Source organism: Pezoporus wallicus, unplaced genomic scaffold, assembly GCF_028554395.1.
Source record: "Pezoporus wallicus isolate ANWC-B61680 ecotype Strahan unplaced genomic scaffold, APGP_CSIRO_Pwel_v1 contig_8714, whole genome shotgun sequence".
In the NCBI taxonomy this organism is placed as follows: Eukaryota; Metazoa; Chordata; class Aves; order Psittaciformes; family Psittacidae; genus Pezoporus; species Pezoporus wallicus.
This window is the reverse complement of record NW_026635695.1, coordinates 1,051,732-1,076,912: the sequence shown is the minus strand read 5'-3', so window position 1 is coordinate 1,076,912 and position 25,181 is coordinate 1,051,732. Positions and strand designations below refer to the sequence as shown.

The following is a 25,181-nucleotide window of genomic DNA, read 5'->3' as shown; positions in this document are numbered from 1 at the left end:
TCCCTTCGAAACCGTAGTCTATAGCATTGTAGTGTTTAGATTAAAAATCAGAATGGAAAACAAACAGTGGAAGGTCACCAGTTAGTCCTAAAATACGCTTTTTCTCTTGAATGACAGAACTCGATGTGTGTCAAAGTATTCTAGTTGATTTCCCAACTCAAGTCACCCTCCTGCACCTCTGTTAAAAAGAAAGTGGCACTGACCCTGGGTTTCCCTTAAAGTGTCAATACTCAGGACTTGTTCAATTTGCAACAGAATATAGTGGAAGTGCTAGAAAAGACATGTTTCAAGCCATATTATGGCTCAGCATACTATAGAACATGACTTGCTGCAAAAAAAACTGAAGTCACACTCAATCCCTAAATAGTTTGGAGGTCACTACCAAACACACTCTGCAATTCTCAGAGCTTGTAGAAAAGGCTGTGAGAATAACAGTGGCAAAGACTGCAGACAATCCAAGTCAAGTTTTAAACTGACCTTGAAGAACTGCAGAAGGATCTCATGATACTGAGTCTGGGTAGAAAATCACAGACGCAAAACAAATGCCCAGAAATGCAAAAATAACGTGGTTGGGAAACTGCTCAATGCACGCGTTTTAACGGGCTCTACATGAGCTAGTAGCTCTCCAGTGAAAGATCTATGCCAGTGAATAGTTCTCAGAAACACTCAGTGGTTGTCCTTACAGCACACAACTTCAGGAAGCAGTACAAAAGGAATGAAAGCAGAGAAAAAAATACCACTGTGCCACTGCAGAAGAAAATGGTGAATCTACCTGCTGCGTAAAACAAGGATGTGGTCTCCTCACCTTTTCTGTCTGCTAAGACTTCAATTCTCAGCTTGATGCTGAAGTTTCAAGCACTAGAAGTCCTGGGAGCAAGAGTCCCCTTCACTATTCCCACAACAGCTCAAGGATCAGCCAAGGCCAGCTTTTCCTCAAGAGGAATCAAAGATGCACAGAAGTAAAGCTAAGCTACAGACATCATTGTCCCTCCTGCCCTGGAAACCCAACTGCCAACCAGCCCCAGCAGCTCCTGGTCATCCCACAACAGTGCTCTCCTCATTGTTCTGGGATAAAAGCGCAAGTTTTAAAGCTTCATTATGCTGACCTAGTTTATTTTCCACTCGACCAACTTAAAATCACATAGCCCTTTTCACAGCAGTGCCATTAAAAGTACTGAATTCAAGGGAACTTTAGTAGGAAGGTAATTCAGAACTGCTGCTTGCCTGCAAGTTCCCATCCCTTTTCATTACTGAGATGGCCATCACGCTAAAAAGATGGAAGTGACCCTTTCTCTTTAATATCAATCATATTCTTTCACCATTTGTCCAGCATCCACATGGAAAAGGAACTGAGAACAGCAAATTACCTCTGCAAGTAAGGGAGTCTCATTCAGAAACGGCACAGATCATTTCCAAACGTATTCAATTACAAGAAGTCTCTAATAAGCACAGCGTGGAAGCTCAACAGATAAAGAAAGGAAAAACTTCATCAAACAATGACTGCTTCCTATTACTCTCCTTTTCAAATAAAAGGAACAGAAAATGAAGCCTCCTTACAACAAGACATCATCACAAAACTTATTTCATTGCTGTATCGTGGAATGAGTTACAAAGGATCCAAACAGAGATAAACACTTTGCCAAACATTCACAAGCAACTTCCCTAACCTCCTTTTTTTGGTCTCTGGATAATAGGGCATCAGTGCAACACAAACAAGCAGAAGGCTTCTCTCTGCTTCATTGTTCTGCTTATGTCACCTCTGGTCTCAAATCCCATAAATGCTCAAAGGCGCAAAAGTGAAAATATCACTTGTTTTACCCTCAAAATGTTTTGCCAGAGGCTAGCTATGTCTCTTCTGCATTTTCTAGTTCTCTGGGGTTTGTTTTGCAATGCTTTTTCTCACAACAAAACAAAGAACTGCTGTGCAAGAAAACACCCCTTGGTCCAGCACGCCTGTCCCCTGGAGGGTTATCCTTTCAGAACAAGTGTTTCTCTGCTGTGCATTTCACTACCACGTTTCCCTTACTGAAATATCAGTCTCAAACTCGTTTTCATGCCATTTGCTTTGATAGTGTTATTTAGCAAATTATTCCATATGTTGCCCATTACATTTTAAGCTAAATATTTCTTCCTGAAAATCCCAATCACTGTTCCTTTGAAACTTGCAAATTAGACTCTACAGTGTTTGAGGATCTATTTTTTCTTTACTTTAGAACACTCATGGAGAGAAACATTTTTTTTCTCCTAAGGTAACCACACTGAAAAGGGCACACAAAATGCTGTGTTGCTACTTCAATCACAGGGTCTGCACAACATGAAATGTTACTGTGGACGATTCCTGTTGTAATCGCTTGTTGATGTATCCTAACACACACCTTTACTTTTTCATACGCTCTCTGAACTGGTTAAAAAACTCTCTCAGATCTACAAAGGCAGACACAGGAGATGATTTTGAAGCTAGGACACATGTGCTTTCAAGTTTGTTTTATTGTTCCTCAATCTGCTGCTTTATATTTATCTAAAAATTTGGACTTCTACATAACATACTTTCCATGTCTATATTAACTTCTAATCTCCACCTTTTGTTTAGTCTCAGTTTTACACACACACGAAAAAAAGACCCACTGCTGTCAAGGGTATTAATGACAATGCTTGTAGTTTTACCCAAGCCACTGATGAATGTTAACTATTCATGCATATTACAGAGAGCAGATACGAAACAATTACTGTCAATATGCAAAATAACAAACATTACTGGAAAAGTGATTCAGTTGAAGTCTTTGCTCATGTAACTTCATTAATTTATGTGTGTGTTTGCTATTATGAATAAAATAAAGATTTTATGAGGTAGATGGTTAGGAATTTTGAAGATAAAAAGTATTTAACTTCAATTAACATAACTTAATTCTAGACTCGGGTAATATTATGATCTATAGTAGAAGCCAGTATTTATGAGAGATGAGTCTCTAACAATTGGTCACTAAGCCAGTGCTTTCCAACTTTAATACCTTCTTGAAGAGGGTATTGTTACTCTTTGAGTGAATTAAACACCAATTTTGCAATTATTTCTCACAATCCATTAGTGTCATTGCAGGGAATGGAAACATTTTCCGAACAATGAGAGGTATCAACATTCTTCTTGATAATAGCATTTAGCATTTTATTCCAAAGCCTTTCCTCCTCAGACGAGCATTTTGTACCAACACAAGATAAATACTGCTAACCCTACATTACAGTGCTTCTGTATATACCATAGCCTTCAAGGGCTTGTGACTAAGTTTAGGTACTTCAAATGAAGAAAACACGTATTGGAGGACAAGACGCTACAATGGGATCTTCTGAACCTTTCCAATTTCAGCTTTTGTGCACTCATCACTACAGTTTTATTCATTGTCTTACTGCAGTGATATTAATTGCTTGCAAATGTTAATAGAAATGATTTTTACATGACTATTGTCATCTATTTAGTAATAGTCTTTCAAATGTTCCCAGCCTCAACAATTTTCCAGTTAACTGTCAGCAAAATGAGTGTACTGAAAACCAGCTTGGTATGGTTTTTTAATTGATTCTGCAGATATTATGATCAATGGACTGTTATTTCTCATCAAAGGCACTTTTCTGTGTCTCGTCTGTTCAGATTTTGAAGTAATTCCTAAATAAATGAGGCTAATTCCTGGTTTATCTTCACTACCAAACAAATGAGGTGTCTTTGGGTTATGGCTCTGGCACAAGAAGGTGCTGCAGGTTTTGATTTACTCTAAATCAAATGCAGATGGATTTGTTGATGCTAATCCTAGTCTCCACAACTGAACCAATGCCCATTGGTACAAAAGACAGTATCTCTCATTAAGAGCCAATCTTTACTTTACAAGACCTTGCAGGCTGCACTTCTTAACAGTTCACCTACACTAAAGAACGCCTGCTCGGAGCATTTCTATGTAACGTGAAACAAGCTCATCCTCCTTTCTTCAAGTACAGTCAAAGGAAGAAAAGAACTGCTTAAGATCACACAGGAGGTCTGTGGCAAAGCCACCCACGGAAGCAAGGCCAGTCTCACTGGGCTTTTCTCCCATGACCACGTTTCTTGAAGCCAAGACAAAGATACCTTCATATTACCTACATATATAGAGAGGGACTAACTGTGAAAATATTTGTTGGCATTACAGCTGGCTCTACCACTGCTACGGCTCTACCAAGCTCATGTTCATGACACAAACCCCCATATTTAAGACAGCTGAATAGTTAACAACAGAGCTGTTTCAGCATCCAAAAAGTTATCTAATGCATCTATCACCATAACATCTAATACTATAAAAACCACAGGACCACATTGAAAACCATCACCTGAAACGTGTCTTAAAACATAATCAGTTTCCAGTCAAAAGGGAATAGGCTCACCTCCAGTAGACAAGCACAGCAATGAGAAGAATGAGGCACACGAAGGTCAGTGCTGAGACCACAATAAGCGGGATAATCCATTCCATTTTACCAGGAGAAGGTCTCGTGGCCATGCTGGAGCTGTTCTTGTCAGCTGTGTATTAAAAACATAACAAAACCAATCAGTAAATGGCAAGCAAATTATTGTAGGGAAAAATGTGTAAGCAAAACAAGTAGTTTGTCCATTTTACATGGTATGAGTAAACACAGCAAAGATCTTCTAACTGCAGGGTGGGACTCCATTTGTCTTTAGTCTGAGACATGAGAGTACAAAAGTATGGTGTTTATTGCCACATATGGCTTGGATTTTACTACTGCCTGCAATTACTATCTCACAGACAATTTTAGGACTCTATCATGCAAGTACCTATTATCAGATGTGGAGTACTCCACTGAGTCATTTCACCCCAGTAACAAAGTAAATGCTTTGCTCCGTCATCAGTGTTTGCAGATAAATGTACTCGGTTTCTCAACACTCCCGGACAGCCCTGATTGCAGAGCTCAGTGTAATACTTTGCTTCAGAAATGAATTCCTTGGTAACAATCTTAAATTAAAAAAAAAAATTCCTCAACATGTTGGGTGTCATGCCACATCATTTGCAGAATTGTCACAATCTGGTGAGTTACTGCATACGAAAGCGCTTGTCAGCATATGGATTGTCAAGATGGATGGATGAATGAGTGGATAGGATGTGTTGTAACTGACAGAAGACATCATTATGCCACAGCTTTTGAACAGAATTAAAGATGGTCAATAGCCTGAGATCTGGCCAAGTAACTCCACTTTACTTTTCACATGACACCTCATTAAAATTACCCTATCATATATGAGTATCTAGAGGTTCTGCAAGCACTGGAGCCAATGAGCATAGACACTGTACCAACGTATTTCTGAAGGCATCTAATTTGTGCAAATTCATGTAGACTTGATGAATAAATTGTTTTAGACAGAATAATAAAAGAAAGATACAGAAGCGGATTCTGTAGCTTATTCATGTTTCCTAACAAACAGGCGGTAGTTGATCAATACCTGTCAACAGGATGTAATGGGAAAGGATTACTGCAAACAGCTTCAGATTTCAATGAGGATTGAAACGCGCGCACTTGACTTCCACTTTTTAGCCTACGTGAGTCTTTCCTTACCAATGTGCTTCCTTGCCCTCATTCAGTACTGTATTATCATATCTTCTGAAACTGCTGCAAATCCTACCAGAAGAACATAATTGCCTTTTCACCATAGGCAGGCAAAACACAGATAATTGGAAGTCACCAGATGTCACATAATATGAAGTCATACTCTATTTTAATAGCATTTAGATTATACTCCTCCATAGGCAGGAGTAAAATTCAACTAACATGGAAGTAAAGGTTAATTGTAAATGCTTTTGCCTGACTGCTGAAAACAGAGCAAGGCTGCAGGCTGCTGCAAGCCCAGCAAGAAATCTTCCTAGTTTTAAGAACTAGGCTGATGGAGGTAATGCCCTTTAGCAAGCAGCCTAAATGTGGTGCTAATCAGAGGGATGTTTGGGGGAAGTGAATGTACACTTTGATTGAATGTCTTTGATTTCCTTGACTAGCAAAGAATAAGGAAAAGAACAAGCCCAAAATTAGAGCAAAGGCTTATTCTCTATATTTGCCAAACTTGCAAAAATCATAAGCCCTGCGGCATCAGGGTTTTATTAGTGCATTTCAAATCATTTAACAGCATGAAAAAATTAAGCCTGTGAGGTAAGTATTACTAATCAGAATGGTAAAAGGCACAAAGCAAAAAAACATGCAACATAATAAAACTTTGTAGGAGAGTTACAGTCCCACCACCTTACATCCATTAGGACGTTGCTTCATTCTTCTCCAAGGACAGTATTCTGTTTAGTTTCACTGCCACATATTTCAACACAAAAACATATGTGTCTGTTTGCATGGGAAGAAAATTAAATTCCATTGTAAGCACAGCATGGGCTGGAGTCCCAGTGCACAAATTCTGCAACGCTCGTGATGCTCCTCTTACCCAGTCTACTGTGGAGAACACACTTACCTGACCCTGCCAACTCCCTGTACTACAGATGTGAGGACAAGAAAGAGTTCAGGATGCTGAGTGCCAGGAATAACAAATGCCATTCCTGGATGCTGATGGCTGGCCCTGAAATTCCAGCTGGGAATGCCCAAGCAGTGATGTGCTTCAATAAAAAAAGAGACTGATCCTGTGCTGGCTTAGGTGTTTTCCATGGCTTTAGTGTTGAGAGAGCTTAAACAAACCAATGCCAATAAAAATTGTACTAGAATGACAGCTGAGGTCAGAAGAACAGCAGTGCAGCTGGAGTGCTGGTGCCTGTCTCTGGAGAGTCATGGCAGAAGAGCCTAAGGAAAGGCAGCACAATGGATAACTTAGAAAAAGACTTGAAGAAAATCCACACAGAAACCAAACAGATCTACGCCTTCATAGTTTCCTGTTCTCCTACATTACAAAATATTATAAAATAAAAAACAGTCATCATTTCACTCTTTTCCAAAGCAAGAATGTTGAGCCTTGGTAGAGTCAACAGCATATCCTTGTAACGGTGCCCACCATACGCTGCACTTGGGAGGGAAGAAAGCTTAAAAAATGGACCAGGAAACTCCATTTTTGCTAAGAAATGTAAACAGTTTCCAGTGGCATATGCCTTCGTTGAATTAATTCAGTTTGCCTTTTACTGGCTTGGAACCCATCCCAGTAGGAAGGAATAAAAATTATTACAGCATATCTGTTTCAGGAGGTCCCACACGATACAAGCCCTGGCACTGCTAAACCCACTCCTGTGTCTGGAAAAAACCCTAACTCTTGTGAACCACCCATTCAGCAGTTCCACCCAGGCCCTGGATGGATGAAGCACTGGCACAGAAATCATTAGAGGGCATTAGGCAGCAAGAGAGGCTTTGGCAGTGCAGCTCTTGCACAAAGGTCAAGGCAAGAAAGGGGCATTCTACACTTTGTGAAATGTACTGATTTTCCACGTATTCTTGGTAATTGGTTCCTGAGAACAGAAATGTGTTTATTTCCCTTAAGTAACACTGCTTGCTATAATAAGCAACCACAGCTGTAATATATAACCTATCTACCTTTATCATCCCTTGCCATTGCACAAATAATCAGGACAAAGTCCTGTTTGTTGTACCGTTGCAGGTATCATTAACCTGGACAACATGTGTGTTCTGCAGGCCAAAAGAAAACCCTTGCTGCCAAACTGCTTCTGACCATCCAGTCTCTTAAAAGAAATTCACCTGCTCATCTTTCCTTTAAGTAAATGAAGTTATGGGCTTATACAAAGGTATCAATTCATTCTGGAAAATAGCATGGGCCATATTATTAAACGATGAAAAGGCAAACTAGTGTTTTTAAAGAAAGTATTACTTTTGATACAGGCTTGTGCCACTGTGCAGCTATATTCTTCTTATTTCTTTAAACACAATTATTCAGTAGTCATACTTACAGGCTTTGCACAACTAAGGATGGCTTTTCACTGTTTCGTAAACTGATGCCAATCATATTTAATCCTGACGTCAGATATTCAAAATTCATCCTGCTTGCAACCAGTGAGTAAGTCAATGCTTTTATTTTCAAGCCAATCTGCTGTTTGCTCCTGTAAGCTGCCATGCAAAGTGTCTCATGTGCCACACAAAAATACAGTTTAATAATCCTTGCCACGTGTGGAGAAAGAATTACACAGATGTTTCATTATCTTAATGAGGTTATAACCAAAAGGCTTTTGTAACCTCAGACCTGGCAAAGACTGTTCTAAACCACTAAATTCAAGCTCTGCTTAAAGCATACACCAGGTGTGAAATGTAACTCTGCACATCATGATCTCCCTACAAAGCCCTCTTGTGGGAGGAACTCAGCAGAGGCGGGTGAGCACTGAAGGATGGGAGGACCTGGCTGAAGTTTGGATCAAAGGCCAAACCCACAATCTCTGTTCTCAGCCCTAGCTCGTGACACAGACAAAAGCCCCATCCTAATGCTTATTCCTTTGCTCATAACAGACTATTTGCTATCTCCCGTCAAATACAAAGGCTGTGTTTAACTGTCTGCAGAACAAACCAAAAGCCTGTGGTTTGGTATCTGCCTGAACTGAATCGTGCTGGTTCTCTTTCTTTCCTGTTTTGTTTTTGGTAAAGCATCATTGTAATCGCTGTTTTTCTCATGTTCAGGTTTGAGAGTTGCGGACAATGGTAAGCAGCTGCATGTGTAATAGCTGCAGATCAAAGGTACAATCAGCATAACGTGGGCACCAAAACCGAGAAAAGGATGAGCAGAAAAATGAAAGAGAACGCAAGCTAGCGTTCAGTGACAGAAGAAAATCATCAGCACTGGCTGATGGCACAAGACGAGGCCAACGCCATTTGGAATACAATAATGACACGGCCTCAGGAGAGGTGTGTGTGTATGTGCCTGTGAAATAAGCACTAAAACAAAATGAGCTTTGCTGTACTAATTGGCCTCGCACTTTCCCTGTAATTTCTCACGTGCTCCCTCTTCTCCTCTAATCATCCACACTCATGAGTACTTCCCCATTCAGTTATCTGCTTACAACTGCTAATTTGATTCTATATAATTAATTTTACAAGTGTATATTGTTATGAAACAATTTTCTACTCTTTAAAATGATTAAACTTTCTGCTCACAAAAACACTTCTGAAACCCTGACAGCTCTTAAAAAACTGCTTTCCTGCAGAAAAGATGCATCCAAAAAAGTTCCTGCCCTCTATGGGATACAATAAGCTGCAGGAGTTCTTTCTGCTCGCTTTGGAAGTGGCCTTCGCCCTCCTTTAACTGTCCTGATGCTCAAGAATGCTTTCAGACACTTCTGTCAATGTCCTCTTGGCTTTGCTGGTCATTGTCTTGACATAAAGTTTGCCTTGTTATGGAAAACCTTTAAGGCTCTTTCTCATAGGAAGAGGTCCTGCTTATATCTGGAGTTTCACTGAACTCCACTCCTTGTGTGACTTAGGTCAGGTCTGTCTGCATGAATTGCCAATTTCCACATTACTGTGGGAAACAGTTTAGCTGAAGCAACTAGTCTTAGGCTTCATGCTAGAGTGTGATTGATGGGCCAATTCACCAGCTGTGGGTTTTGCTGGCATATGTCTTTGGGAACCAAGAACCAGCCTGGAGGAAAGCTCCTTCTGCATTCCCAAGAGTCATCTTGCAGGGGTAGCACTCCCAACAGGCCAGCCAGGCCTTACTCAGACACATCTAGTAAAGGATTTGGGCAAATTCCAGGTTAGGCAGACTTCAGCTAGGCACTGCAGATATCTGGTGACACAAGGTGCAAACAAAAGAAGGACTTGCCTGAAGAAACTTTGAAGGACAAAGTCCTCACAAGGAGATTCAGGCTTAAAGCCTCTGTCCCACAGCCAGTAAGACACATCTTAAAATGTTCTCTTTCACTTACCTTTTCCTCCAGCAAACAAGTGCTGGTTATTTCAGATGTCATTTCCTACGCATGGAAGTCATTTTATAAAGACACAGTGATCTTACTAAGTTATCATCCCTCCGTATATAAGCACGGAAAACCTAATGGGCAGAGTCCTTTCAAGACTGATCGTCTTTACGTGCAGTCTTCAGGCAGGGTCATTTCAACCTCCAATCCTGCAAGTGAGCAGAGCTCTTAAAAGCGCCTGTCTAGTAGGAGGCAAAGCTGTGCTGAACTTCTTTCAGTGATAGTTCTCTACATGCTAAAAAGAGACAGAAATCACTACAGACTAAAGCAGTACGATTCACAATAACCCTAAGTACTTTGTAGGAACATTAATAATATTCCCTCATCTCATTGGTTTTAATCTTTTATCTTAACTTCACCACAGAATAGGAACCAATCTAATAAACAATCCCTTTGTCATGAGCTAATAAAGAAGACCAACTACCCAATTCCTCCAATTTATTAGGCTGAAAATAGGCCATGAGGCTCTTTCCAGGTCTTATACAATGGACACTGTACTTGGACCATCCATGAAACTGGCACACGAAAAACAGAGAAGCATAAGGCAGGAAGAACTGAAGACATCTATTTCAGAGGTAGGTTTACCCAGGCAGATTTAATCGTTGGGGTTTGAACCTAAATCGTGCTGAATGCTTCCTCCCAACATTGCAAAGCACGGCTAGGACAAGTTCCCTCCTTCCTGTTAAAAAGGTGATTAGGGCAGGTGGCATGTTGAAAGCTGCCTGACAGTCATCTCAAACCATATTCAGTGGGAGCACTGGACTTTGAAGATTTGCAGTTGAGGAGTAAGAAAAACAGCAGTGTATTGTAAAAAAATCAGCACCATTTGGTGCAGGTTTCTTGGTCTCTGCATTGTTAATCTGATCTCTTACAGAACAGTAATGATTCACAGCGTTAGAGTCACGTCAGGATTTCCGTAACAAATGTTATTAAAGATTGGATTGAGTTTTGTTCTTGAAATTGGTTCTGAGCTATAACTGAGCGCACAATGTCTGCAGCTTTGTGTTTATAGATGTAGGGAAAAATAAGCATGTGAGGTTTTTTCACAGTACTCTGACTCTAGAGCAGCTTTGGTGGAAAAACAAAAATACAGAACAGTCTATAGATTAGCAAAATGAACAGTAACAGTAAAAAAAAATCCAAACAAAAAGATGCGCACTATCTTATAAATGCTGTGCTAATACACATAATCACTCAGACAAACTCATCGTTGTCCCTAAATCTCAGTCCTTACTCTGCAAATAAATCCACAGGCCTGCACTCCACTTGCTTATTGCAGTTATAAGATCTGAGCCTGGAGCTCCCCAAGCAGAAACATGTGCCTATGCACTGGACTTTCTGCAAACACTGTGTTTGCATAAGCCTGTGCAGCAAATCCTGACCATGAAGGGCTTGGTGCACATGCAGATCACCTGGGCATGCCTCCAAAAGGTCATATTTGCTGTGTACATACTGCAGAGTTGGGATATACATCCAGAGCTGGTGTGTACAGGAGCACTGGTAATTCTCATCAGGACAAACAGAGAAAATACCAGACTCTGCTTGGCTAAGCTTTTATTTCCCCTTTTTAATAGCTAAAAACAAGCCCTAGTGCCAGAGGTGCTTTGTCTTGGAAGATCAGAGTATATAGGTTTTGTGGTGAGGAATAAACCAGCTACGATGCTGTATTTGGGAGAATATCTCAAAGCCCCACCAAGGAGAATTATGCAGATAAACTAAATTTGCTTATAGCATATATAGCAACCTTCCCATGAAACACCAGCTCAGCACAGCACCCGCTCTTGCAAATTAATTTCACAGCTATAGTTCACTGCATTCCCCTATATTTTTAAGCAAAATTCTTAATGCAGCATGTTGCGGGTTAACATTTTTCCAGGTTTTTCTTTCTAATAAGCTACAAGGATCGTGAATGTGTCCCAAGAATACAAAAGGATGATTCTTCCCCCTCTAGTCTCACCAATACCAATTTGTGGGTTGGGTCCTGCCCATGGGATGAAGCCAGGCACCACAAAAATGTTGTATATACTGGAAATTAGTAAGGAATGTGAATTGCGTCATTATCTATCCCCAGAATTCCCATTTGACAGGCTGGATGAGGCTTGGAGCAACCTGGTCTGGTGGAAGGTGTCTCTCCCCATGGCACGGGGGTTGGAACTAGATGATCTTTAACTCCAACAGTTTTATGCTGGCAAAACCAATTTTCCTGGAGGTCACTCACCTGGGTTAATGGTGATGAATTTGTTATCTGAGGGGTATTCCTCTGGAAAACTGTCCCCCTTCGGAGAGGGTCTTCTTGTTGTCTCTGGTCTCCTTGGGATCTTCCCCACGTACAGCTCGTCGGTGAATGCTGGTGGCACTTGGGTGGATGGGAGCTGCTGGGGCTGAGTGTCTGCTTCGGCAAAGCTCTCCTCCTCGGCACCTCCAGCCGTGGGGATGTTTTGGCTCGGTTCTTCCCCCGGTATGGTTTTATTTCCTTCCTCCTCTGCAGTCCAGTTGGGGGAAGCCACGGCCACGCTGGGCTCCGTGCTATTGCGCGCCTCCGCAGCTGCCGTCACCCCGCTTTTCTCCTTCTTCTCAGCATCCTTTTCCTCCTCTTCCTCGTGCTCCCGCTCCCCATCCTCACTTTCACTCTTTTCATCCTTCTCCCCCTCCTCGGCTCCTTCGCTGTCCTTTGTCAGTGCCGAGTCCCGCTCTGGCCCCGGGGAGGCGGCAGCAGAAGCCTCGGTGACGGCCACCACAGCCCGTCCTGCCTGCTTGCTGGGGGCAGCCGCCGCGGGGAGCCGGGTTGGCCATACACTGCTGGGGAAGGAGGAGATGCCACTGCCGCTGAAGCCCAGCCCTGCCAGCAAGGTGCTGGTCACCACTGAGGCCACAGTGGCCTGGCTGCCGCTGGAGGAAGGCCCCATCCCCGTGGCCATGGACACGAAGGAGAAGGGGAGCCCCGAGGAGGTCCACGTGGAGGAGCCCGAGCTGATGGGAGCCATGTCAGCTGAGGAAGCAGGAGATGCTGTGGGCTTGAGGAGGTCAGCAGCAGCAAAGGGGAAGAAAAACACAGCAGAGAGGATCAGCAGGGGTCCCAATGTGCTACCCGGGGTGATTTTTCTTTTGCTTTTCCCTCCCTTTCCACACACACCCCATTCTGGTTGCTATTCTCTTAAAATGAATGACTTAGCATCAGCTGGATGCAGGACCAAGTCAGGAATGGCACATGCTACAGAGCTACACAGCAAACCATGAAGGGAGAAAACCTCACCACATTCACCACTTCCAAACAATCACCACCATAAAAAACCCTCTTTATCCTTATCTTTATTTTACAGTGGGACCTTCTCAACCCACGTCACCAGTGACTTGTGAATAACGTTTCCTCTCAGGGGTGAGGAGGATGTAAAGTTGGTTAATGAGTTTAGCTGCATTACTCACAGCACTTTAATCCTTAGAACACAGAAGCTTAAAAATACAGCGTTACATAAGGGCTGTCCCAAAATAAGGGCTGTGCTGCCAACGTGAGCATCCGTGGCTGGTGGGTCTGCTCTGACAGGGAACTCTGGATCTTCCCACACACATTGGGAGGGCCTCGAATGGTACTATTTTTATTTCCTTCATTTACCCATTAGCATTATTCTGATGCTGCTGTAAGGCATTGCTCTTGATAGACAAGACCTGCAACACGGCTGGCTGTGCACCTGAGAAGGACCTGAAGAGCATCAGGAGCCCTTCAGCAAGTCACTACAATCTCTATCTGGACCACCAGGCTGTGACACCCATGTATATACTCAGTCTTCCCCCTATACAGGGCTCTCCCTGGCCACTACCAGCGACCCACAGCCAGGGCTTGCATTGCCTATGTCCCTCAGGGAGCTGAGAGGAAACAGCAAATGAACCATGGACTTGGCATCCTCTGCACCCTGCCACTGTTATTCTGTGTCAGTCCAGTACAGGCATGCTTGCACGTGCGTCTCTGTGCACATGTGCATGCTCTACTGGAAATAAAAGATCTTGGTATATACTACACAATTCCCCTTCCTGAATTACATGTGAAAATGACACTGAAGGGAATTGACTAAGGAGAAGGAGTAATTCTGCAGAAAAGCTGAGATCAGCCCAGACAACATGACCACATTCTCTCTCTGACTTACTGAAAAATGTCTCACATTACTGAAATTCATCAGCAGGAGGAGCATTAGCTGGAAAGGTATATGCATCAGAGGACAAACAAGGGTTAAACAGGCACTAATGAAGGTTGAACTAAACTGTAAAATGTTTATTTTTGGAACTGAAATTTATAGCCTAAGAGTATTTCTACATCTCAGCAATTCCCAGTTTCAGGCAGTCTGTGTAGTTGAAATGCTGCAGCAAACCAAGAAAGGCAGCTTTCTCACATTATTTTTGACCAGCTGCAATCACAGAGAACCTGAGATCTCAGACGAAAACGTGTGCTTTAGAGATTTCAAGCCAAAACTTTAAATAAGCATCCAAACTTTTGGGTACTTATCAGTGTGAATCCCTAAGGCACTGTGAGATTTGCTTTTCACTGGCATGTACAGTCCCCAAGCTGGACTAAGTATTAAAATTTGACAGCAGATTTTATATGTCTATAATACTTCCATACATCATTAAACAAACATTAATCATTCAAATTCAAGCTTTGTATGTGTCATTTGCTTACTAGGGAGTATATCAGACTGGAACAGAATAAGACCAGAAGTAATGTACTTAGGCTAAATTCTATATATGAATTCAGTCCATAAATTTTACTGAACATTTCAGTATACAGAATGCCAAGAAATTTAGGTTATGGATAGTTTATATTAAATAACCTAATAAGATGCTTTCAAATCTAAAACTGCATTCCAGTTTTACTGTAAATCTATCAACGTTTCTGATTCTGGAATACAAAAGCTTCAGTGACTTGTTACGGTCTCATCTGAATTAGAATTATAACAAAGAGCCCTTTAAGGCTTTATTCACATAGTAGCAGGTATCTTTAAAGCACTGGAACAGCTAAAATGCTGTGTGTGAAGCCATATTCCTGCTGCATGCAATTTTGATCATACAGTTAATAAAAAAATTAAATTTAATTCCACAGGTCATCATTAAGATTATAAATCCCCTCTAAATGGGTTGAATACATCTTTGGGAAGACTTCTTTACACTTAGTTCTCCACTGGTCAAAGCGTCCTGGGGCATGAAGCTAGAAAACCAAACCCCTTCCAGTAACTGAGGTCTCTTTATAAAACCTTTTGTGGCAGGTCTGAACCACCTCCCCAGGAAAGCTGGGTCCAGGCGCAGATTTACAACATCGTGCTGCCACCTGGTGGGAATGCCACCCCAAAATCACTGCTGCCCATTCATGCTCCGCACTGATTTATGGCCCACCAAAAATACGGACTTACCACTCCTGTTTTCACAATTCTGGTCCCCTCGAAAATTCGAGTAGTGTTAGCTGAGAAACAAAGAACAACAGCACGTCAGTGGACCGGGAAGGGAGGCACTGGTAAAATTGCTTAATCGGTGAATATTGCTACCACAAAACGGGTATGTGGGTCTCTGTAGTAAAAGTAATAACTCAAGCTCGTTTGGTGTTACTCACCTTACTTTGCACTTGTGTCTAAAGACAGATTCATTTCTCTTTAATTACTCAGGCCTGGCAATGCTGGTTTAAGTGCACTGTCAGAAAACACATGCTCTCCTTCAAACTCAAGCTGGATGAAATGTCCTGACTTGCACAGGAAGCAAGAGCACCTGATGATACTACTTTTTTCTGCCCTTATGACAATATTACCATTTTTTTATTGCAATTCATCTCAACTACAACTATAAGCTTCTGAAGAATGTTCTGAAAGCTCAAGGGGATTCTTTTTCTAGGTTAAATCTTGGGTACAGCCAAAGATTAAAAGAAGAGCTCCTTTTTGGGGAGACATGGAAGGAAACACAACATTTACTCCCACCGATGCGTCTCCTCCACTGCTTCAAACACTGGCTAGAGCACCCAAAGAGTATCCAGCAGAACTGTCACTAATGATTTACTCATAACTGTAATTAAACACGTATTGTGGTCAAATTTCAAATATTTTTTTTTCCATTCTATTATCTGCCAAGAGAGGCCATAATCAGTAATATCCAAGTTCCTAACTTCTGCCTGGCACTTAAAATGAAGCCCAAAACACTGTGCTGAGATACTAAGAAGCTGAGAGCTACACAGGAGATGTTGCTTGGATAAGACATTTCATGTCCAATCCCTGTTCTTTCTGCAATGCTGCTAACACTGTGGCATGACACCGAAACACAACTAAATTGTGTCCACAGCTTGATGTCCTTCAGATGCTAAGTGCTAACAGAGCAGGATTAAAACCTCCACATTTTCCAAAAATCACACTGAAAAACGCCTCTATTATTTTGGCCCATATACAGCCTCTAATCCAAGTGACTCAACTCTTTGCTTCGTCTTAAGGATTTCAATTTTTAACTCCCTTCTTGTTTTGTTCTTCCACTACCCATTCCAAGGTTATATCTATAAATTGGAGTGGGAGGGAATGCTCTCAGCAGAGGTGAATTTTGACCACCTTAATAAAGAAGTAGCAATAAATTCCCAGGAGGGAGCAAAACTTTGGCACTTAAAAAACTGGAAAACATCAAGTTCTTCTACCAAATCTCAGCTTTACCAGACTTCTCCAATAAACTTAAAAGGAAATCCATGACAAAGGACAGCTTAGCCTCCAGTTATTTTGCTTTCATTTAAATAGGGATGTTTTGGAAATCACTGAGGTTGTGTGCATGGCAAAACCTGAACGTCTCCGCATGTGCTTGTCAAGGTAGGACTGATCTCCTTTCCTCTTTACATAAAACAGACACCGATCAGACTCACATTCTCCTATAGCTGTGCCTCTGATGCATAAGCAGTCTTTGATGAATTAACTTTAGAACACTATACCAACAAAAGCTCTGAATTCTCCTAAAACCTGACAAACTCTGCCAGCAAAGAGGCAGAGCAGGCTTCCCTGTAGGCAAATGCAGGCAAACCCCCATCATTTCAAACAGGACTCTGATAAAGTCAATGTCCAGAATCCAAAATCAGCATTGTCTACATGCATTCAAACATCTTTCGAAACCATTCCACACCATATTTTGCACTCTGCAAAGAAAATGTTAAACAAACAAAGAGTCACTTAATGTAAAAATATGTATGTGGTTTTTTTACCTTGAAAGAGCATAGTCTGGCTAAAGTCACTACGCATTTCATTTCGGCAAACTGCTTGAACTCTGAACAGATAAAGGATGTCAGGTGAGACATGGCTAATGATGGCCTTCTGTTTAAAAAAAATAATAGATATTATTCAGTTTTTTACCCCCACAGAACTGTCCACGATCAGTTTGAAATATATAAAGCATTGTGCTAACACAGGACATTTATGCCATGTAAGACAAACTTATAAACAGGAATATTCACTGGTCCGCTGGGAGAGGGCAAGGCCAAAGTGATGCACCCAACCTCTGCTTGCTTACTCTGCCCATGAGAAAGAAATGAGTATGTCCCACATCTCCTCTCATGACAGTCTTCATGCACGGAAGTCTGCTTTCCTTACAAAAGAATAAATCTCCAATCATTTGACCTCACAGAAATTAAAATGAGATTTTTACAGGTGGAGATCCAAGTCCCAAACATGGGATTAACCCAGGTAAGTCACTGCATGTTCAAACCGACTGTTTATTTTGCCCAAACTGGCTATGGCCATTTGGTGTCAGTGGCCTGGTACACCATGATGGCTCAGCACACTGGGCTGGGATGCCCCTGCTTTTACTCTTAGACCTGAGATGCTGCCCTGCTGCCTTCCACATAGTCTTTTGTGTTGTTTTAGTCCTAAATCACATCAAGATCATTTCTTGCAGCAGACAGCAGCAGTGGCTGTATTGGTCACTTGAAATACCAGTGATCTCTTTAGTAAAACACTGTCTAGCTTGGTTTCAAGACGGGACAGCCCAACTGTCTCTGCCAGAGCACTGAAAGCAAAACTGCCCTTTCCTCTGAGAAAGAGTTTCCTTCTCTTGCCCCTAAAATAGACTAAGCTGCCATTGCTTTCTTAACCTCCAAGCTCTGATGCACAGCGCAGGGTCTCACTGCGATTTATTTCCAAGCTATCACTCCATCACACCCCCTTCACTTCTAATTATTTCTTTTACATAAAAGAGGACAATTTCACTGTGCCCACCTCATTTTTGCTGATTAAGGCTCTCCTCCTTATACCTGATTAATAAAAATCTCCTTAAGAGTGTGAAGTTATGACAAGAGAGAGGTTACAATACATCATAACCTTGGGTGCCTTTCAATAGATTCCTTTCTGATTTCGCGAGGCAGATCGTTCCCTAATGTGACCCAGATAACAATGTCTAGTGGGGAAATTGAAAATATAAATGGAAATGAAGTAAAAGAATCTTGAACTAAGGGAATAAGAGGAGTATTATTGTATAACTGATTGAATGGGCCTAGAGGACTGTGTATTTGAAAAAAAAACCCAAACTATACCAGTCATTAGGAATAACACTCTGTGCTGCTGCATTTTTCATGTGCATATACAATTACTGATTTCATTATTCTAGAGGCTTTCTTTGATTAACAATAAACGGAGGCCTTTCAAATCCGAATGTGTCACTTTGATTTTACATGCAGAGAATGTTAAAGACCGGTACAATACTTGCTTCCACTTAGACAAGAATGACAAGCAGATCAAATCCTAAATGGAGAAGACAGATCGGTGTTTCCATCTGTTCTGGAACTGTCTCACTCTTTCCTCTTTTTCTCCTGCTGCCAGACATGGGCAGGGCTTGTACAGGGCTACTCTGCAATGATCTTATAGCCCTGACCATGCATGTTATACTGCTGGCAGCACCTGCTGCCAGAAACTGCTCCAAAGACTGCAAGGGGCTAGGCACAGTGAAAAGCCTGAGCCCAGGAACAGATCTGGGGGTATCAGACTTTCAGTGTGAAAATCTGTGAGCTGAACACAAGCCAAAAGGTATTCAGAGCCCAACCGCTTCCTGAGCCAGCTGCTTCTCAGCAACAGTACATGAAAAAGCGTCTGCAGATTTAGTCCTTTATGCACTCCCATAAACTATAAATCCACACTCCAGTGTTTTGGGTAGTCGTTAGGCAATGTTCAACTAAAGCTGAACATTTTGATAGCAATTCATTGTGAGCCAAACACTAGCCTGTCTATAAGGTAACAACTGCTTTCCTCCTCTACTTCCTTCTACTGAGAAAAATAACAGTGTAAGGATAGCTTGACACAGATGTCTGGGGTTGACGCTGTGGTTTTACCAGGTCCTTGTCACTGTCCTTGGTGAAAGTCTTCTCCTTTTCATCTTCATTTTTAGTCCAGCTATATGAGATCATGTAGTTCATGATCGGAGGGTGGTAGATGGTTTCTGGTTGGTTCCAGGTTACAAGTAATGCTGTCCTGTTCACAGGCTGCACTTTCATGTTGACCGGGGGAGTACTGCAAGCTAAAAAACAGAAGGAAAACACATGAAGTCTTCGTAAATATCCAAGAGAAAATAAACAGGAAGAACTGTGCCTCGCTCTAAAGAGCCAAGATTTTCTTTAATGCCCTTACCTACAGTAATAGCTTAGACTGCAATCCACTGAGACCAATGGGATTTAATACCACCTGCAGCTGCTTTCTGCTCTCCAGAGTAAAGGAAGCAAGAGAATCCCTTCTCTGCAGGCAGGTTGCTTAGTTCTTGACTTATTTTCAGTCCTGACATTTGCACACACACTTTAAATCAGTCACTTAAGAGCTCAGCAGTGGAACATTAGGAAGTCAAATCAACCTGAGCCCCAGCTTCCCTGACCCACAGTCTCCTGCTGTATGATGGAGGTAAATACTCCTGTGTGTCTGCACACTCTGGAAATAGCTGGAACCTCACTTTATAATAACAGCTTTGAGACCTCACCTGGAGCATTGTGTGCAGTTCTGGTCTCCTCAACATAAAAAGGACATGGAACTGTTGGAACAAGTCCAGAGGAAGGCCACGAGGATGATCAGGGGACTGGAGCACCTCCCGTATGAAGACAGGCTGAGAAAGTTGGGGCTGTTCAGCCTGGAGAAAAGAAGGCTGCGTGGAGACCTCATAGCAGCCTTCCAGTATCTGAAGAGGGGCTGTAGGGATGCTGGGGAGGGACTCTTCATTAGGGACTGTAGTGACAGGACAAGGGGTAATGGGTTAAAACTTAAACAGGGGAAGTTTAGATTGGATATAAGGAAGAAATTCTTTAGTGTAAGGGTGGTGAGGCTGGAACAGGCTGCTCAGAGAAGTGCTAAATGCTCCATAGCTGGTGGTGTTCAAGGCCAGGTAGGGTAGAGCCTTGGGTGCCATGCTTTAGTGTGAGGTGTCCCTGCCCATGGCAGGGAGGTTGGAACTGGATGATCTTAAGGTCCTTTCCAACCCTAACTATTCTGTGATTCTATGAAAATGTGACACTGTTGGATCAGGAAGTATTCTCCTCTTACCCTAGTATGTTTTTGCACATAAGCACATCTTACTTACTTTATTCTCCTCTATTTATTTTCCTTCATAGATTCTCAACTGTTTGACAGTAATATATTACCAGCACAGAGAAGAGTGGCATCTGATGGCCATCTCCTTTTCGTAACAGGCAGGGGGACCCCAGCGCCTTCCACAAGCGTAAGTTGCTGGGGATGTCAGCACAGAAACAGCATAACCAGCAGGCAAAGACACAGCTTCTGCTTAATGCAGACATCAACCCCAAACTTCTCCAGTGAAGACCAAGCCCAGGAACAAACCAGTCTTCACTTCAGGAGTAAGATGTGCCCAGCCCACTCCCAGCAGTTGAAAACACCGGAGATGTATAGGCCAGGGTACTGATGGAGAACACTAGATGGCACTCATAAGCTACCAAAAAAACACATCACGTATAAAGAGTTCAGATTTTCTCCAAGCTTTAAAAATCGTGTTTAAAATACACAATTCAGGACAGATTCTCACATTCTCTTTCCCCATATAAACTCTGAACCAAGAAAAATCACTTGCTACTATACCTAAACACCTAAATGTGCCGTGGCAAAGGAACCGGTCTCTTCTGCCAGGGAGAGTCAAAGTGTCACCCAGCCCATCATGCTGACACTGTTTGCAGGATTATTTTTCCCAATAGGCCTCTTCCATTTAAAGCCAACACATTCAGCTTATTTGTGCTCTGCAGGTATGTGACTGCGTGTATCTTTGGCCATTATTTCACTTCTGAAGAGTCTTGGCAGCACCGAAGGCGAGAAATGTCTGTTCCTATTGCCTGGACTTTGCAGGTTGGTCGTGTAGCTCTAATGTTACATTACTGGAATAGCTACAGCTCCTAAATAAAAATGACTAAATGCTGTAAACACCAGCATTACTAGTTCAATAGAAAAATACCTGTCAAATACATTTGTGCAGTTATAACTCACATTTTGTAGCTAGCCTGAACAAGAGAACATCTATTGCAGAAATATGCTTGGGCAGGAAAGATATTTGGTGTTTGCTCCTGCCATGAGGAGTGACAATCTTGGAGTTCTGCAATAGATCCTTCTGCTCAACCCACAAGGATGATCCAGCAAAGCAAACAAACCCTGCAGTACCTCACATCACTGACAAAATGAATATGAGTTTCTATTTACACTGAGTTTAAGGGAACAAAACAGCATTCTGCTGGCAAAGCTGCAAAGCCAGAAGCAACCTCAGTCTGCTGCCTGCAGACCCCTTTCCTTCTGCTCCCTCCTGGTCTCTGCAGGAAGCATGGCATGAAGGTGGTGAGGACCCAGCCAAGAGAGCACATCTGAAAGCAGACCTTGTTGTCACTGTTTACAGAGCTTCACAATCCTTGCTATGCCTCTCCATGCTCACCAATTTCTGCTGAGATAGGCAGATCAATTCTCACTGACATCACTGCTTATTGATAACTGCACCAATAAATCATAACTGCCCCCTTTTTGAAGCTTTCTGTCACCACAGAATTACCCTTCAAAATGCCAGGCCAGCCTTTATTGTTCCACCTAATCAAATCCAGAGATAAAATGGTTGCACTTCACCCTGGCCCAGGGTGAAGGACTACACAGACCTAGAAGTCTTACCCAGTCCTTGTCCTCCAGGAGGACATGCAGAGATTTATATACTTAAAGTAATCATGAATCTAGCAGTTCTAGAAATAATTCATCCAGGTAACCTTCATAAGAGACAGAGAGATCTACCTTAATTGTAACACCCCTCTGAACCATGGCTAGCCAGATGCTCTTCAGACAAGGACCCCAAGGCACCCAAGGGAGAATGTCATGTCCTCTATTTCGCGCCACTCTGCAGCCAGCTTTGATGCCATTCAGGATAGCCAAGCAGAGGAAACAAGCTGTTATTTCCCAAGGGTAAATAGAGGACTCACAGGCTCAGTTTAGAGACCCTCTCTGATCCAAGAAAGCCATGAGAAGTTTCAAGCAGCTGAATGACTCCAATGACTTTAGTGGGACAAGTTCTGTGGAGGCCAAACCTCATTCACAGCCAGCTAAAGGAGCCACAATTTACCATCCTGCTATTTCACAGTAAATATTACACATCTTTCATGACTTAGTATGACTTTGCTCCAATTACGCCAAGGCACGTAGCAGTACCTGATGTAATTAAGTAATAACCAACCTCTTCTGTTCAGCCACTTTTTGTAACAGCTTATGAATGGGCAAAAAAAGAAATCTTTTCATAAAATGAAACATATGGTTGCATTTATTTAACCAAACCTGCTCAGGACACAGTGGAATAAAAACCCATTTGATCCAATAATTCAATTTGATGATTTAATTAAAGTGATACATAATAACGCAGCAAACGTCTGAAAGGCAAGAAAAAAAAGTGCAATGATTTGACCATCTATAAAATAACTGGCATTTTCCAGAGAGCTAATTTTCCTTTCAATAGTCTGTGTGCCTTGGATTCCTGAAAGAAGATTACAAGTATCACAGGCTCCCTGCTTGCTTTTCTTTTTAGATGCTACAGAACTTCCACTGATTTTGCAGGAAGTGCAGCTGAAGGACACACAGAAATGCAGAAAGAGGTGGGGACAGGGAGGGAGAGGTTTGGATCTTCCTCTGAACTGAATCAGGACACGCTAAAGGGAAACACAAGCCTGTGCATCCATGACTGCTTGAGAAAACAAAAAGAACTGAAACCAACAACCTGCATCATTCCACAGTGACATAGCATAGAACACAGAATCATAGAACGGGTTGGAAAGGACCTTAAGATCATCGACTTCCAACCCCCTGCCATGGGCAGGGACACCTCACACTAGACCATGTCACCCAAGGCTCTTTCCAACCTGTCCTAGAACACTGCCAGGCATGGAGCATTTACCACTTCCCTGGGCAGCCTGTTCCAGCGCCTCACCACCCTCACACTAAAGAACTTCTGCGTTATATCTGACCTGAACTTCCTCTGCATCTCAGCTGTTTTTAGAAACAAATATTACTAATGCTCTCTTTCAAGTTCTGATCCTAAATGATAATAATATTGAGGGGGCTTTCAGGATATCTTTCTGTGGTGAGCAGATACACGGACTGGCCTTGCATAGGTCCAGCATGACACCAAAGCCACGATGTCCTGGCTAACAGATCATCTGTACCAGCCCTCCTGGAAGCAGAAAAGCCTCACCAGGGCCACAGAACTACATCCTGGAGGCACTCAGCAGCAGGTAAGAGTGTTTGCAGTACCACAGGTGCAGTACCGCTGGTGCAGTACCATGGCAGGCATTGATGCCCCAAGCATGGCAGAACTCAGACCTCTTGGAGTGAACCCCCCCCTTCTCTTGGGGAAGACCTGAACTGGGAACACAGCAAACAAGCTGGCTTATGGAAACTCATGGCCAAGTCCTGCAGAAGAGGGAGGGTTGGATCTGGAGGAAGCCCTCTGACCTGACTCATGGCAGCTTTGGCCAGCGTTTCCAGCTGTTGACCACGTGTAGGAGCTTGACACAGCCTTTTCTCTGCAGATCAGCCCGCTGGGGAAGGCAGGGGCAAAGCCAGCATCTTGGCTGGCCTGGTCTTCCAGGGCTCACTCAAGCCTGGAGAAAAGCTGCTTGCCACTCGCAGACAACTGCAGCATGCTAAGACAGTCCTAAGCGCTGGCCAGCCCAGCCATACAGCAGAGAATTATTTTCTTCATGTTAAAAACATTCCAATGGGCTGGAACAAACAAAATTAATTTAACAACTCCGCATTCATCTCTCCCGTAATTTGATTTGTATGTTGCACTTGGCGACGTAACCTCCATGAGGCTTTCCTAACTGCAGCCTGATAAAGCTTAATCCAAAAGCTCCTGGCAGCTCCATTTCAGAGAGCTGAAAGACAAAAAGGGGGCTCGTTGTTCTGCAGGAACTAACCACTGATATTAAGACACACCCATAAATGCAGAAAGGGCTTTGCAAGAGAACATTACAGCTTTTCCTCCTCTTTTTAAAGCAGCCTACATTGCTCTTTCAAAGACAGAAACGCAAAACCAGCCAAGCTTTCTGGGTTTCATCCTGCTTTTTGCATATGCTACCTGTGGTTATAAAAAGAGATATTTAGGGAAAGACTGTAAGGGTGCAAGAACTGTATAGTCGGTTATTGCTCATATACCTTCTCCCTGTAAAACAGGTGCCTCATACGATGAATCCAGTTGCACTGGGCTCAGAGGGATTTATAAAATCCTCTAAAAATGGTCTAAGATAGCTCTTCCATGCATAAAAATGTCACCACTTTAAAGGCAGTTATTTCTAGCTGTGCTATGCCCTCTTTTGGAAAATCCCACTCTCTCCCTGCTGCTGCGTGTCTCAGTGATGCCGTTCCTTTCCACAGTACCGTGGGGTACACATTGTGTGAAGAAACCCTCACAATTTTCAGCACAGAAAAGCAACACGCCAATGAAGTCCTGAATCCCTCATGGTGAGATGGCCAGGGATCTTCCAAGGCAAGTGATATGTGAAGGGAGGAATATGTGGGCATCAGGATGTGCCCACAGCATATTATTGACTCAGGACTGCTTAGAGGCAGCTAAAAGATGGGGACAAGGGTCTTGTCTTGCTCTGTGAGGAAGCTCCTGGCTGTAAGGCGAGAGCTCAGTATGGGGGTTTCATGACCTTCCTCCCTGCAAGGGCAAAACAAGTTAGTGGCCAAGCTCTTGGGTTAGAGAAGGTGTTTCTTTCCCCTCTGCCCCAGCACTGGGAAGAGCCAGTCCTGCAGGACAGATGGACCACTTGCT

At 42.6% G+C, this 25,181-nt stretch overlaps 1 protein-coding gene across 3 annotated transcripts in view; it reads right to left on the bottom strand.

The window, feature by feature from the left end:
* Window positions 1-25,181, bottom strand: part of PTPRG (protein tyrosine phosphatase receptor type G) — a 404,577-nt gene that overhangs the window by 61,650 nt on the left and 317,746 nt on the right. For all 3 annotated transcript variants that reach the window (XM_057397343.1, XM_057397341.1, XM_057397342.1), the window contains exons 10-14: window positions 19,231-19,415; window positions 17,116-17,224; window positions 15,311-15,360; window positions 12,133-12,928; window positions 4,399-4,531 (exon numbers count right to left, since the gene is read on the bottom strand). In XM_057397343.1, coding sequence (XP_057253326.1) covers window positions 4,399-4,531; window positions 12,133-12,928; window positions 15,311-15,360; window positions 17,116-17,224; window positions 19,231-19,415 — 1,273 coding nt within the window. The remainder of the gene's footprint in view (window positions 1-4,398; window positions 4,532-12,132; window positions 12,929-15,310; window positions 15,361-17,115; window positions 17,225-19,230; window positions 19,416-25,181) is intronic.